We start from the raw sequence: 14,943 nt of genomic DNA on the forward strand, positions 1-14,943 counted from the left end.
CGCCTGGTAGAATGACCTAGGGATCCACAACAGGTGGGTGTTGAGGGGTCAACATGTGGCTTGCAGAAGCGGCCGGGGTTGGCCACTAGCACTCACTGCATGGAGACGGTGGAGACGGCTGAGGGGATCTTGCCCATGCCCCCACTTTCCACCAGCTCGATGGCCTGCTTCATCTCCATCTTGTGGTAGAAAGCGATGAGCTGGGGCTCCTTGGAGCGCTCACCAGCTATCAGACACTTCTTCACGTACTTCTTATTAAACCGGTTGAGCCTGGTGGGAGGTGGGAGGAGATGGGTGAAGCTGGCTCCTGCAATGGGAAGACGCCCAGGCCCCTGGGGGGAGACCCTTACCGGCCCCTCCCGGCCCTCCTGCCCACTAGGCCTGCCACCTACTTGTCTTTCCAGTGGTGGTGGCCGTAATGGCCACAGATGTCCTCGATGCCTGTCAGAAGGTGGTCCAGGAACTGAAACGTGCCCAGGGCCAGGTCAAGCCTTACTACTGGGCTCCTTCCAGACCAAGACTCCTGAATGGGCCCCCACCTTCCACCCCAGTGCTGCTCTGCTCAACCCAGCCCTGTAGTTCCAGAAGCAGCCAGGAGGTGGCGCCCACACCCCACTCATCCTGAAGCCCTGGGGCCCCCTCCAGCCCTCTGCCACTGGGGCCCAGCTGAACCCTCTTCTCTGAACCCACTTGTGCCCAGCACCTGGGCCAGGTTCCTGCAGAGGCAGAGAGGGCATGACGCCCTCTCCTCAGGTTCCTGGCTGCTCACACCACCCCTCACTATGGGGTGACCTGGTGACCTCAGGAGGCACTGGATGAGGGAGGAGGGGCTGACTGAGGACATGGATGCAAGGCCTAGCTGACCCCTAGCTCCCTAAGCCTCCTGCAACACAGGGCCCAGGCCCAGCTGCCAGTACCTGCGTGTGGATCTCCTCGTTGATAGAACGCTTCGTTTCTTGCTTTTTCTTCACAGCCAGCAGGTCTACGAGGGGCCGAATGGTCATGCCCTGGGGGGGGGGGTGGGTGTCAGGCACTCCAGTTCTGCCACCCTGGCAGGGAGGCCACAGAGGTCCCCCACCCTAAGGTCCCTGAGCTTGGGATGCCCTTTGCTCTGACGTCCCCAATCTCCCAACATCCAAGCTGTGCTTATATTAAGCCCACTTACTCCTGAAGACATGGCCAGGGGGTTCACATCCAGCCAAGGGACTCACACACAGGCCAGCTACCCCGGGCCAGAGTTCAAGTGTGAGTTCCACCACAAATGCGCTCTGTCGCCTAACAGGGAGGACCACCTCTGCTCTGGCCCCCTTGCAGGTTTTTGACCCAGAAGGACCCAGTAAGGACAGCAGTAGCTAATCTAACTGCACACTTGTCAAGTGCCAGGGCCAGTGGTGTTTTCACTAGAATTAGCATTTCAATACCTACAATGACCCCTTCCTTGTCCCCATTGTACAGATGAGGAAACTGAGACTGAGAGAGGTCAAGTAACTCCCTAAGGTCTCACAGAAGTAGTACAGCTGGATTCAAACTCAGGCAGGGAGGTCCCTACCTCAATGCTGCGTTCATTAAAAACTGGCTTAGTAAACCAACTGCAAAATCAAGGTGATAAAATATTGTGGAAGATGGAAGCAGGGCAAGATGATCAAAGAGGCAGCCTCTTCTCCTTTTAAAAGACAGAAGACAAGTCCAGCGCCAGGAAGTTTGCTCTACACTGTGCTCTCTGGAGAAGGCAATGATGTTTCCCACTGAGGGCTTGTCTAGGGTTATGATCCAGGAAAAATGGAGCAAACACACTGATGAAGTGTTTCTCACTTGCCCAAAGTCACGGGTCAGATAACGAGAAATGGTTTACATCATCTCAAGCTGGGCTCCCTCAGGGACTCCAGGGGTGGGTGAGGTTCTCAGCTAAGCTTGGGTCATTCAAATGTACAGAAATCACAGCCAGCAGCCGGAAGGATTCTTCAGGATCAGCTGGTCCAGTCCCCTCACTTCACAGATGGGGATCTGAGACCCACAGATGGGAGGAGAATCTCTCCGGGCTCACACTGACAGCAGCAGAGCTCTAGCTAACGACCTCCGACGGCGCCGCTCAGGGGCCGTTTTGCCTTTCCAGCCCCTGTGCTGTGCTACTGCCCCCATTTGACTGATGTGGAAACTGAGACCCTAAGAGATTAAACCACTTCCCCAAATCCCTACCGTGAGCTTCATGGTCCTGCTGAGCGGACACACCCCTCTCAGTGCTACCTGGGCTCCTAACTGAGCTGGGCAGCATCACTCCACAATGACGCATGACCAAACTCTCCCTTTGTAATTGAGCACACTGAGGCCCAGAAAGGCGTGGTGGCTTGTCCGGGGCTGTACGAGGTACTGGTGGAGCTGGAACTACAACCCATGCTCCCCGCTGCCCTCCTAGCCCCGCTTGGGCATGCGCTTCTTCTTTCCTGGCAGGGTCAGGGTCCCCAGGCAGGGCTGCTCTGCCCTGTCCAGCACCTGCACAAAGACGGTGAAAAAGATGACGGTGATGATAGCCGTGAGGAACAGGTCACACATAGGGAAGTGCTTCTTGTCCAGGAGGTAGCCCAGGGAGAAGGCGATAGCCCCTCGCAGGCCCCCGTAGGCGATGATGAACTGGTCCTTGGGGGTCAACTTCACGATGCGGAACTTGTTGATGAACCAGGTCAGGCCCAGCACGCCTGCCAGGGAGGGGAAGCGAGGGGTCAGACTGTCCCAGCCCCTCATGGCTTCTGCAGCTGGGAGATTTTCTGTTTGGAGGAAGCCTCCACTGGTAAACCCACCCAGCTAATTCATATCTCAGGTCCCTCAGTCCAAGGTGCTCCTAATCCCTCAATCCGAGAGTTGGGTGGATCTTTAAGGGAGGTCCCTCACCTGTGTATACTTTAGAGACATTACAGAGGCCTCCAGGGGCTGGAAGGCAGAAGGGTACCAGGAAAAGAGATGAGACAAGATGGCTACAAGTTGATACCTATTAAATATGACAGGGACATGGGGCCTACTTTTCTATGTGTTTGAAATTTTCTGTAATAAAAAGTTGTTTTAAAATGCTAGGGCTTCCCTGGCGGTCCGATGGTTAAGACTTCATGCTTGCACTGCAGGGAGCACGGGTTCGATTCTTGGTTGAGGAACTAAGAGCGCGTGCAGCATGGCCAGGGCGGGGCGGGGGCGGGTGGGGAATTGCAGAGGGAGGTCAGAGTCCAATCTCAACCCCATAGCCCCAGAATCTCCAGAGGATGAGGCCCAGGATGAAGGAGTTTTTAAGACAGCGCAGCAAGCTAAGTGCCACACCCAGACTTAACCTCAGAGAGGAGGTAAGATCCATGGGCAGAAGCCACATGGTCACTGAGGTAACGTGTATCCAGAAGGTGAAGCAGCTGCCCAAGGGCCTGAGGCCTGATGCCCAGCGGTGCCCAGGTGTGCCCTGGGGCTGGTAGCAGCGGTTGGGAGGCTCTGCAGAAGACTCCGCAAGTGCCAAAGTCACGCATGAGAAGAGGCGGTACAAAGACCACAGACCTGAACACAGATCTGGCCCTGGGGGCCTCAGTCCCCTCCTCAGATACTGACTGGCTCAGAGTCCCAGGGTTGCTGAAGCCTCTTCCACGCGCACACCATGGCTGTTTCCCCCGGGAGCACGGCCCTCTGTCCCCTCCAGGGCCCATAAGGGCCTCAGCGCTGCAAGGAGCTGGAATGGGGAAGCCCCCGTCCTGCAGGAGTGCTGGGAGCAGCCTGGAGCCAAGCCCGCCGCCTCCACACACAGCATGCACCTAGCTGCCACACACATACACACCCTGCCACGCGCACACACCCCCTGCCACGCACACACCCCTCCCCAGGCCCGGCCCCTCACCCAGCACTCGGGCGATGAGGCAGAAGAGCAGGGTGCTGATAACAAACGTCCAGTTCCAGTGGTGGGAGCCAGCCACGGTGGAGACGCCCAGGAAGATGAAGATGAGGGTTTCACTGACGCTGCTCCACATCTTGAGGAAATACTTGATGGTCGTGTGGGACTTGTGGGAGATGTTGGCCTCCACGTAGGGGCGCATCACCACGCCCGAGGCAATGAGTCTGGGGGTCAGGGGAGGAAAGAGCGGGAAGCGGGGTTCAGAGTTGAGCCGCACCCTCCCAGGGCGCCTCCAGTGACAGGGAGGCAGGCAGGGGCTGGGCGCCTGAGCTCCTCTCACGGGTCAGACGCCTCTGCCGGCTTCCAACCCCTGTTCTCAACACTCTCAGCCAACCCTGCAGACGCGGGTGTATTCTGGCATTTTCCAGATGAGAGATCTGAGACGTGCAGAAATAAAGTCACCTGCCCATGGTCACGCTGCCACGGAGTGGCAGAGCTAAGACACGAACAAAAGAAGTTCTGCCCGGCTCCTAAGCCTGGGCCTTTTCCCCGAGGCCCCGCGGCCTCTCCACCTGACAGGGGTCACGCCTCTGGCCACAGGTTTATCCTCCAGAGTGTGGTGTCCCCTTAACACCTGGGGGTCCCCGCAGGAAGCCCTCCCAGCCTGGCAGCCACACTCAGGCTCCACTCCGGCTGGCCCAGCCTCCTCATTGTCACCCCCATGCCCGTCCCCCAATCCAGCCTTGGCACTTCTAGTGACTTCCCCTAGCGGAGCACCTTGACACCTCACGGCTTTCCCGCTCCCCTGCTACCATCCAATCCCAACTGCAAGATGCAGCTGGGGCCTCAGGACCCCTGCTACAAGGGAAGCCCTGAGCACCCTCACTAGGGCTGCTGAAGGGAGCAGTGGGTGCAAGTGCCTGCGTCCGGAGACCGCCAAGGTACTCTCTTTGTAACAAGAGAATAAAAGAAATAGCTGGGCTGAGGCTTTCCAGAACCTTAAACTCCGTGCTTCCGGGCACCCCCGAGACTTGAAGCCTGGATCCAGGGGGCTGGGCCCTGGGGAGCTCCCTTTGACCCTCCAAGCCTGGGGGAATCTGAGTTGGCGCACCCCCCCACGCTACGCCCAGACTCACGCCATGATGCCCGACAGGTGGAAGAGCTCGGCCGACAGGTAGGCCATGTAGCTGTAGAGGAAGACGAAGAGTGGCTCGATGACGCGGATGTGGGAGGTGAAGCGGGAGGTGAAGGCTGCGATGACCCCGTAGACCACGCCCACGAACACCCCGCCCAGGGACACCACGAAGAAGCTCAGGAAACCGAGGATGATGTCCACAATGCCCACGCGGTCGTAGTTGGCAAATTCCTCAAAGAGGTGATACAGGACCTGGGAAGGGTGTGCAGGCTGGTCGGCAGGTGGGTGGGCACCCTGCCCCGTGGCTCCTGGGGGTCACACAGGGTGGGGCCCTGCCCCATGGCTCCTGGGGTTCACCCAAGGCAATTCTGTCCCCTCTGTTGACCACAGCCAAGAGGTGGCAGAGGAGTCTGGGGGCCAGAGGGTTTTGGGGCCTGCAGCGGGCTGTGCAGAAAAAGAGCCCAGCTCTGCAGCCAAACCACCTGGGTTGAAATTCTGACTCTGCTTCTCCCCAGCTGTACACATGGGGCAAATGACTCAATCTCCCTGCACTTCAGTTTTCCTGTCCAGAAAATGGGGGCAATAGTACCGACCTCATAGGGCTACTGTGAGATTCAATTAGTTAATGAAGGCAAATTGCCCATCACAGCATTACCTGCTATTCACCAAGCTCATTGCGCACGTCCCTGCCTGGATTTTGGTCTTTCCTTTAGCGCAAAGCTGGGAAAATTCAGATAATGAACTAGAATAGGACTTCTTCACTGCTGAAGCTTTCTAAAAATACACTTGGCCAGCCCATACTCCACTTGGATTTTCTGGAAGTGGGACCCAGAAATCTCTGTTCAACAAGGCCCCCAGGGGGTTGCAATGAACCACCCAGTTCAGGCACTATGGAACCAGAGGCTCTCCACGGCTTCCCCACCTCTGGGCTGGGGAAATAAACGGTCATTGTAACACCACCATCAGACGTTAAGTGGCACTTCATACACTGTAAAGCCCTTTGATTATGGTCATCCTGTTTGCCACACAACAGCCTCATGAGGTAGGCAGGCTAAAGATGCTTGTTCCCTTGCTAAACTAAAGCTCAGAATGGTGAAATGATGTGCCAGAGGTCCCCCCCCCCCGCCAACCCCTGCCCGGGAGCAACAGAACTGGGCCCAGAGCTTGGTCCCTGCCAGCAGTGGATGGGCCTCCCTGGGGATCCAGCTCCGAGTTTCTATCTACCTCCTCTTAGGTGCTGGTTGCCTGGCCTGCTCCTAGACAGCTCTGCCCGGAAACCAGCTGGGGAGTGTCCAGGCTGAAGGAATGCAGAGGCAGTGGGGAAGAAGACCTGGGGATCCCCGAGACAGACCCTCCAAAGCCCCCAGTACCTGGGCCACACATGGAAGAAGGGCACCTTTGCTCCAGGGCCAAGGCCTGAGGCCACACAGCTTGGGGAAGCCTTCAGCCCTACCATCCAGGTAATGGGGCATTCACACCCATGCCTAGAGCTCTAGAAAGGGCCCGACTTGGGCCAGGCAGGGAGGCGAGATGCCAAGCACTGGCCGGTCCCCCGTGTGCCTGGACACAGCCATCTGGGAGACGGGGCAGGGCTCTGGCAGTGCGTTCTCAGCCCTGGGCTACCTAAACCTACTCCTGGCCTGAGGAAATGCTCAGGCCCCTAAAGTGCACTGCCTGGAACAATGGGGCAGGTACAGAGGGCAAGGTCCTCATTTCTGGCCTGGCACTATTGTCACTGGGACTACAGAGGCAGAGTAGCATAGTGCTAAGCATCTGGACTCTGGACTCAAGACTGTGTAGATCTGAACCCCAGTTATATCATTTATCAGCTACTATGATCTTGGACAAGTTCCTTAATCTCCCAGTGCCTCAGTTCCCTCACCCGAAAAACTGGGAAAAATCACTGTGCTAACCTCATGGAGTCTGTGCAGATTAGCTGAAACAATACATGATCAGACAGGAAGCACGCAGTGAACATAAGCAATGACTACCACCACTGCCCCTGTCTCAGGGAGGCATGGCCATGGGCCCACGGTGGCCAGATGGGGGCTTCCACTCTTGCAGCCATGCCCCACTGTTCCCCAAGAGTGCCAGCCTGAACCCCAACATACACCCAGATCCTCTGGGGAGGGCTTCATCTCTGGCACCCACTGCTTTTGCAGATATGAGTGAGTGTGACTCCCGTCAGAGCCCCGGGAGGACGGCAGGCTCAGGACAACGGTCCCTGCTCCAGATGAGGAAACAGGCATGCGTGGCAGCCATAGGCAAGGGCGGGTGCCTGAGGAGACAGGACAGATGGGCCAGCCCGTGGCTGCCCCGGCTTCACGAGGAGCTGACGGGGGTGCCAGGGGAAGGAGAGGGAGAGGAAGCCGAGGCTGTTGGCAGGCGACCACTACTGTCGGTAGCTTCTTTGAGGTGCGGCTTCCTGAGAGGCTGGGGGTGAAGCGGGAGTGCATGTGTGAGCGTGCACAGGGCGTGCACATGGGTCCATGAGTTTTCCTGTGTGGGTAGCTGCTCTCTGAGGGGTCCAGCTGGGAGGGGGATGTAGGTGTTTGCACAACACAACCCGAGTGTGCACATACACGTACCTGCTTCCTGAGGAAGCCGGCTGGGAGGAAGGGTATGTGGAAACATACACAGCCTTGCCACGTGCAGACCCTGCGGTGGGGGTGTCTGTCCTCACTAGACCCAGGAGGAACGCACTAACTACTCTGCCACATCCCAGCTGTCAAAGGTGAAGCCCAGAGAGGTACCGTCACATGCCTAAGGTCACACAGTAAGCAAGTGGCCAACCCAGACTGACCCACTTTACTTGCCACCTTCTGGAGGTTTTAGAGACAAGGTTCCTTTCCATGAACGCTGCCCCCAAACTCTGCACAAATTAAATTCTAACTTAAGACGTGTGTGTGTATGTGTGTGTGTGTGTGTACGCATGTGTGCTCAGTCATGTCCAACTCTTTGGCTGTAGCCCACCAGGCTTCTCTGTCCATGGGATTTCCCAGGCAAGAATACTAGTGTGGGTTCCTCCTCCGGGGGATCTTCTCAACCCAGGAACAGAACCTGCATTTCCTGCATCGGCAGGTGGGTTCTTTAGCGCTGAGCCACCTGGGAAGCCTTAGCTTAAGACACAGCTACCAAGAAAGCTAAAATGCCCCTCAGAGACTAACTGGTCTATAAAGGGTAAACTGAGGTACAAAGAGGATAAGTCATTTAATCAAGATCACATCAGAGTGTATCAGGGACAGAGCGTACGACCTGGTCAGGCCAAGAGCTCAGGCCCTACAGTCAGATAGACCTGGCTTCCAATTTCAGTTCTATCTATTCTACTGAGTTATTTAACCTCTTTAAGCTTGACTCCTCTGCAAAGTGAGACTAAGAAGCACCTCTTAACATAGTCAGGAGGATAACTGAGATAATTCCTGCCAGTGCCCAGCACGATGGCCACACATAGCAGGCAGCACTGGACACTTGCTCTCTTACTATCATGAGTGGGGGGACGTGGGGTTCTCTCTGGACCTGGACTTGGGTCTGGGTCTTGTGTGCCCCGGGGCGTGGTCCCTGCCTCTCACCACAGTGACGGCGTCGTTGAGCAGAGACTCCCCAAACACAAGGATGTGGAGCAGCTCGTTGATGTGAATCTCCTCGAAGACGGCCAGCACGGCCACAGGGTCCACGGCCGAGATGATGCTGCCGAACAGCAGGTTCTCCAGGAGGCCGATGTTGTTGATCTGCTCGCCGCCCACCAGGCACACGGCGTACATGAGGCCTCCCAGGAAGAAGGCGTTCCACAGCGTGCCCACCACGGCGAAGATCAGGATGGTGCCCAGGTTCTCCGTGAACTGCCGCAGTGGCAGGAAGTAGCCGGCATCCAGGATGATGGGTGGCAGCAGGAAGAGGAAGAAGACTTCCGACTGCAGGATGGGGGGCATCTCGCCCACGCCCTTGATCAGACCCCCCACCAGCAGCCCCACCACAATCAGCAGGCAGCTCTCCGGGACGATGCTTGAGATGGTGGGGATCACGTGGAAACCTGCAGAGGGTGAGATAACGGAAGGCCGTGGGCTTGAGGGGAGCCAGGAGAACAGAACAGAGCTGGGGCTGAAGGCTGGGGTGGGACCGAGAGGGGCTCAGGCTTGGTCTCAGGGGGCCGCTCTGTTAACGCTCTGAGCCTCGGCCTCCTCGCCTAGAGCTGATAACTCCAGCCTCACAGGCTAATATAACGCAGTTATGGATCATGTTTATACATAACTAAGTGATGTGTAAACTACCTGATGATGTTGTTGAAGCGCTTTTTTCAAAGGACATACAGATGCTCCCTGTCACTGTCATAAAGTAGGAGAAAGAAGCAGGTCTCCAGAAAGCAGAAATTATACACTGATTACCGAGGCTCCAAGTTCCACCCAGTTCCCTGACTGCCCCGTCTGCCCAGGTTAGGGTAGGGGTCCTTCTCTGGTGCCTTCCCCTCTCACAACTTCAATCTGCAATCCTGAGGGCATTACCTAACACCTGAACCCAAGTCATCTGTCCAGGCACAAGTTCACGGAGACGGATGTAAGTTCAAGACCAGGCATAACAATCGAAAAATTCTGTCTAAGGAAAGACATCCAATTCCCCATCACGGAGGCACTGAAGCAAAAGGCAGACAATGGCTGGTGGAGAAGTGACACAGGAGACAGGAAGGAGCACAGAGGAATCAAAGACTATCAGCGCAGGAAGGAACCTGGGGATCATACTGCCTGGGGCATGCAAACGTGCAGCACGCACGCAGCGACTTCCAATCCCAGCTTCGCATGCTTTCCCGCTGCGCCCAGAGATGCTCAGGAAGCTGACAGCAATCAATGGGTTCTGCGCGTGAGACAAAACCTGTTTGCCATCCTGTTTCTCACCCAATTCCACCCACTTTAAAGAAGGGGCAACTGAAGCTCAGGGAAGAGAAGGGACTCACCCAAGGTCACACAGCTTATCAGCAGTAGAACCAGGACAGAACCCAGGTCTGACTTCACCAGCTTCTATCAAACTCCTCCTTCTTTAAATCACCCCCTCCTTTCTCCCCATTAAGGTGAAAATGCCCCTCTGCCTGAGACTCACCAGCTGTCTCCCCAAGCCAGGTCCTGGCCAGCAGCAGTGGCAGGCCACCCTCTGCAGCCGGCCCCCTTGGTTCCAAACCCCGAGGTGGGAAGTGGCAAAAATCCCTTTCAGAGAGGGCCCCTCTCAATGCCAGCTCCGCCCCCAAGCTGCTCATGGGTCTCTGGTTTGTTTTGGGTGGGGAGGTGGGTGAAGAAGACCTGGGACATAACCCCCAAGGTCCGCTTGGTTAGGATGGCCTGCTTGCCACTTTGCTCGAGGTGGAAGCTCTTGCTCTCCTCCCCTCCTTAGCTTGTAAACTCTCTGCAGGCAGATTCCATCTCTGTTTATGATTATGTCCCCAGGGTTGGGGATACAGGAGGTGCTCAACAAGTATCTACTGATTGGAAAATGCAAAGGGCTTGGCCAGGACCCACATGAATCTCTATAACCTGTCTGGCCAGGCCTCTTCTCTCTTTATCCCTGGAGAAGCTTGGGAAGGAAGAGGAACATCCCTCCCCAGGCCCAGAGCCCTCCTACTCTCAGGTACTGATCTGGGTGGTGCCAGCTACAAGTCAGGACTCAGTATACCATCCAGGCCCAGAGCCAAGCACCCAGGGCCTGGATGTCACAGGGCCAAGCACCCAGGAGATACAATTGAATCATGTTGGAAAAAAAAACACATCTCCATCCTAGGCCAGGAGACTTCAAAACAGACCTGACCAAGAGTCACCGCTTTTAGGACTTCCCTGGTGGTCCAGAGGTTAAGACTCTGTGCTTCCAGTGCCAGGGGGTGTGGGTTCAATCTCTGGTCAGTGAACTGAGATTTCCATGCCGGGTAGTAAGGCCAAAAAAGAAAGTCACCACTCTCGCTGAGAAGTGCAGTCCTCTTACCCTGCCATACCAGTCCGTCTTTGACTGTCTGTCAGTAACCCTCAGGGTTCATGCAGCTGGTACACTGCGAAGGGCTAAGTCAGGCTGACTCCAAGTCTCCCTTGCTCTAAAGATTAAAGTCCAAATTTTCAGCATGCCCTCCATCATCAGGTCTTGCTCATGTCTCATGATCCCTGCCTTTTTTTTTTTTGACCTCGCCATGCATCTTGTAGGATCTTAGTTCCCTGACGGGGGATCGAACCCAGGCCCACGCAGTGAAAGCACTGAATCCTAACAACTGGTCCCCCAGGGAACCCTCCCCACTGCCTATTCTTATGTTTCAACCTTGACAAACTCCTTCCAATTCGCTCTAGTGAGGTACACCCTCTTTGGCCTGCAGAACTTTGCCTAGTCCAGTCTGCCTGACCAGAACGCTGTTCCTCTACCCACACTGTATGTGGCTGACACCATATCCTTCTGCCTGTCTCCTCTTCCAGGAAGCATTCCCTGACCACCCCTGCCTGCCTGGGCTAGAGCAGGAGTCCTCTGGTGTGTCCCCCATCATAACCTTTGACCCACAGTCATGACCTGGATTCCTCTTTCTCCCCGACACCCAGTGAGGTCAGACAACGCAGGCAGAAGCAGTGAAAGAGGACAATGGCACCCACCCGGGACCTGTATCTGCCTTGAGGGAAGCCAAAGGGGGAGCCAAACCCAGCCAGCCTTCCTCAACGCCCCACCCCCACCCCAGAAGCTGAGCAGCAAGCGCTGCCACGGGGTAAGCAGAGTCTAAAGAGGCAGCCCAGGGCAAGTGGAGGACAGTGTTGACCTCAACCTAGACTGCTAGGCTTTGAAATTGCCTCACTACCCTCTATGCCATCCATCCAATCCACAGAGCTTTCCTGGCTGCAGGATGCCAGGCAATGTACCAGAGACCAGTAAGCCTCAGCCCACTGGGGGAGCAGAGGGATGATTGTGTGTGTGTGTAACACTCCAAGAGCAATAACATGAACACTCATTACTCCTAAAGGTGCACCAGGAGCCAGGCACATGCCACATCTTTAGTTCCCACAATACCTAGCCCTGTGGGATAGTTATTGTTCCCACTTTGCAGAAGAGAAAGTTGAGGTTTGGCAAGGTTCAGTAGCCTCCCCAGAGGGCAGGGGAGGAGCTCGACTCTAGCTCAGAGCATCTCACTTCTTCAAGTGAGTCGGTCCTCACAGTACCTGGGGCTGGTGCCCTGTCCCCAGAGCAGAACCCCCCAGGCCTTCCTGTGTCAGCCCTGCCTCTCGGGGAGCAGAATCCTGGGCCCTGACGGGCAAGGGGAGGGGAGGGAAGGAAAGTCTGGGATCCACCCTGGCTCCTGGCCTGCGGGTAGGCTGTACATTACTGGAAAGCGGCTTCTGGCAGGAGGGAGGATTCTGTCATCAGGCAAAGCGGAAGGGGGCCTGATGGCCTGTTCTGACTTGTCCCTCTCCTGAGGCCCTGATTCCACCCGTTGTCCCCACCCTGCACCCTGGAGACTAAGTGAAGTGAAAGGGGAACAGTTGGGCCTCTGGGCCCTTGACCAAGACCCAGCATTGAGGCAGGACCCCAAGACGCCATGAAATGAGGCAAAACTTCTAGGCCTGAACTTGTGACAGTGGTGATGTCACCAGGATGGAATCAGGGGTGGGGCAGAGGCCACCAGACTCAGAACCAAGCCGTGAGAGCCGACCGGACCTCAGAAGCCACCTAGATCCTCCATCACACGGCTGGGGAAACTGAGACGCAAAGAGGGGTGGCAATCTGTCCAGTCACATTTGGTCCCCCCATGAGGACCCGTGAAGCTGAAGTCCAGGGGTTGCTCGAGCCACACGGCCTCCTGCTGGAGCCCCCAGACCTCCCAGAGCAAGGACGGGAGGAGAAGGTCTGAAATTCACCATCTCCCAGCCACGGGGCGAAACCACTGACGTAGTTTGGGGCTGGCTTCCCTTTTTAGGTGAAGAGGCGGGGGCAGGGGAGTGGTGTTTCTCGTTCTGTCCGGCATGGGTGACAGCTGGGCAACTGGGGGCACACACATATACACACTCACTCTAGCTCTGACACACGCTCACTCTGCCCACTGCCTGACACACACACTCTCTCACATTCTGTCTTACGGACATTCCCCACGGTTTCACTCTCTGACATGCTCTCACACACAGACTCTGACCACACACTTGTTCTCTTACACACCCATGCACCTACATTCTCGCTGTCTCTGACATGCACGCTCTAAGACATTCACGCTCACCCACCCTCTCTGTCTTACAGACACACACACATACTCTTTCTCTGACACACACATACTCTTTCTCTGACACACACAGGTAAACTGAACCGGCACGCGACTCAACTGCAGACTGATGAGGGGCTCTTGGTCCCCGGCAGCCTCTCTGTACTTCACTGTGAGAACGTTTTATTTACATCCCAGACCGTCCCCACCTGCTGAGACTGGGCGCCGTCCAGCAGGCAGGCAAGACTGTCCCACGTCACCCTTGGTTGCCAGGGTGAAGGGATATCTCAACCCCACTGGCTGCATCTCTCTCCTGGCCTGGCAGTCAGAGGGGAGTGCCAGGAAGAGGGGCCTCCCTGGCCTCCCAGAGCTGGGTCAGCAGGGACCCAGGGGCACATGAGGGGCTCTACCGCCCTAGTTCCCGGCCTGAGGACTGCTCTGGGGCTGCAACTCGGCCAGGTCCCGAGGGATTCCTGGTTGCACAATGATTCCATGTCTTTAACTCCCTCTTCAACTGCCCCAGCAACCAATCTCTGCTACAGTAATGAAAGGTGATCCCTCCCAAGGAGAGCCTGGCGCTCGACAGTTTACAGCAGCTTGCTCTGCTATGTCTAACTCACCTGCACCTCACCAGGCTCTGGGCCGTCACAGTCACCATCCCCCCATTTTAGAGATGAGGAAACTGAGGCACAGAAAGGTGAAGCAACTTGCTCAAAGTCCAGTGGCTGGCAACTGATTCAAATCCAGGCAATCTGGTGCCCCTCTGGGTTCTCAGCCACTTGCCACATTACCCCTGGTTTTATTCTTATTTTGTTTCTAAGGGGTGCATCAGAACCCAGGACTGAAGAGCCCCAAAGCGGTTCCCAGGGGACCAGAGGTGGTATTTCTTTCCATGAGCTCTTCTCCAGGGAAGTCTTGTTGCGGCTGTTCTTCCGCTCAAGGAAAGACCTTAGGGAACCCTTCTATCTTCTAAGGCTGCCCCCTCAGTTCCCAGTTAACTCAGCCGGAAGGGGGTTAGTCTTCTCCTAAACTCCTAGGGTAGGAGGAGAATCAGAGGGGCTCTGACTCTTCTCAAGTCAGATTTCTTCTCAGTGTTGATTCTTCCCACCATCAAGTCAGCTCTGAGGTCCAGATGCAGCTGCTGCCTCAGTAGGCTTGCAGCCAGACCGGCAGAGACAAAGACGCATGGCACTCGTCACTCTGCCCCATGTTACAAGCCGGATGTAGTCACTGACTTGTTTGGTGACTTTGGGCAAGTTACATCTCCTATCCTCAGTTTCCCCATCTGTGTAAAAGCCTATTTCAGAAGGTGCCCAAGAGGACCTAATCAGGGTAAAGAATGGCAAACACTACTGACCCTCAATGTTGGCAAAAAGTCATTCTATTATTGTTATAATCTTCAAAACCAGGTTTAAACCAGTTTTAACATGAATCACTCTATGTTATCATGACCTGTTGCACTTGTCCATCATTTACAATGGACATCACTTTAAGCTCTGCAGTGGTGCGAACTTTTTAAGTCATCTGGGTCTCCAGCTATCAGCATAGAGTGGGCATTAACTATTTATGAACTGAGACAAAACTGACTTTCAGATGTGAAGTGTGGGAAAGAGGAAGGAGATGGAAGAGACTCTGAGATTTCAAGAGTAGGTGATGCTCCCAGAGTAGGGATCATTTGAATTAGGCTTTGAAGGATCAAGAGAAGTTTGCCAGAGAGAGAAGGAAGAAAAAAGCCATTCTGGGGCCTGCATTACAAGT

General features: G+C 55.7%; 1 protein-coding gene across 2 annotated transcripts in view; it reads right to left on the bottom strand.

Moving 5' to 3' along the window:
- SLC9A1 (solute carrier family 9 member A1) overlaps positions 1-14,943 on the bottom strand; it is a 53,161-nt gene that overhangs the window by 4,472 nt on the left and 33,746 nt on the right. For both annotated transcript variants that reach the window (XM_040229751.1, XM_040229752.1), the window contains exons 2-8: positions 8,561-9,021; positions 4,993-5,243; positions 3,863-4,080; positions 2,491-2,693; positions 918-1,007; positions 393-463; positions 97-270 (exon numbers count right to left, since the gene is read on the bottom strand). In XM_040229751.1, the coding sequence (XP_040085685.1) occupies positions 97-270; positions 393-463; positions 918-1,007; positions 2,491-2,693; positions 3,863-4,080; positions 4,993-5,243; positions 8,561-9,021 (1,468 nt within the window). The remainder of the gene's footprint in view (positions 1-96; positions 271-392; positions 464-917; positions 1,008-2,490; positions 2,694-3,862; positions 4,081-4,992; positions 5,244-8,560; positions 9,022-14,943) is intronic.

Source organism: Oryx dammah, unplaced genomic scaffold (genome assembly GCF_014754425.2).
Source record: "Oryx dammah isolate SB20612 unplaced genomic scaffold, SCBI_Odam_1.1 HiC_scaffold_27, whole genome shotgun sequence".
In the NCBI taxonomy this organism is placed as follows: Eukaryota; Metazoa; Chordata; class Mammalia; order Artiodactyla; family Bovidae; genus Oryx; species Oryx dammah.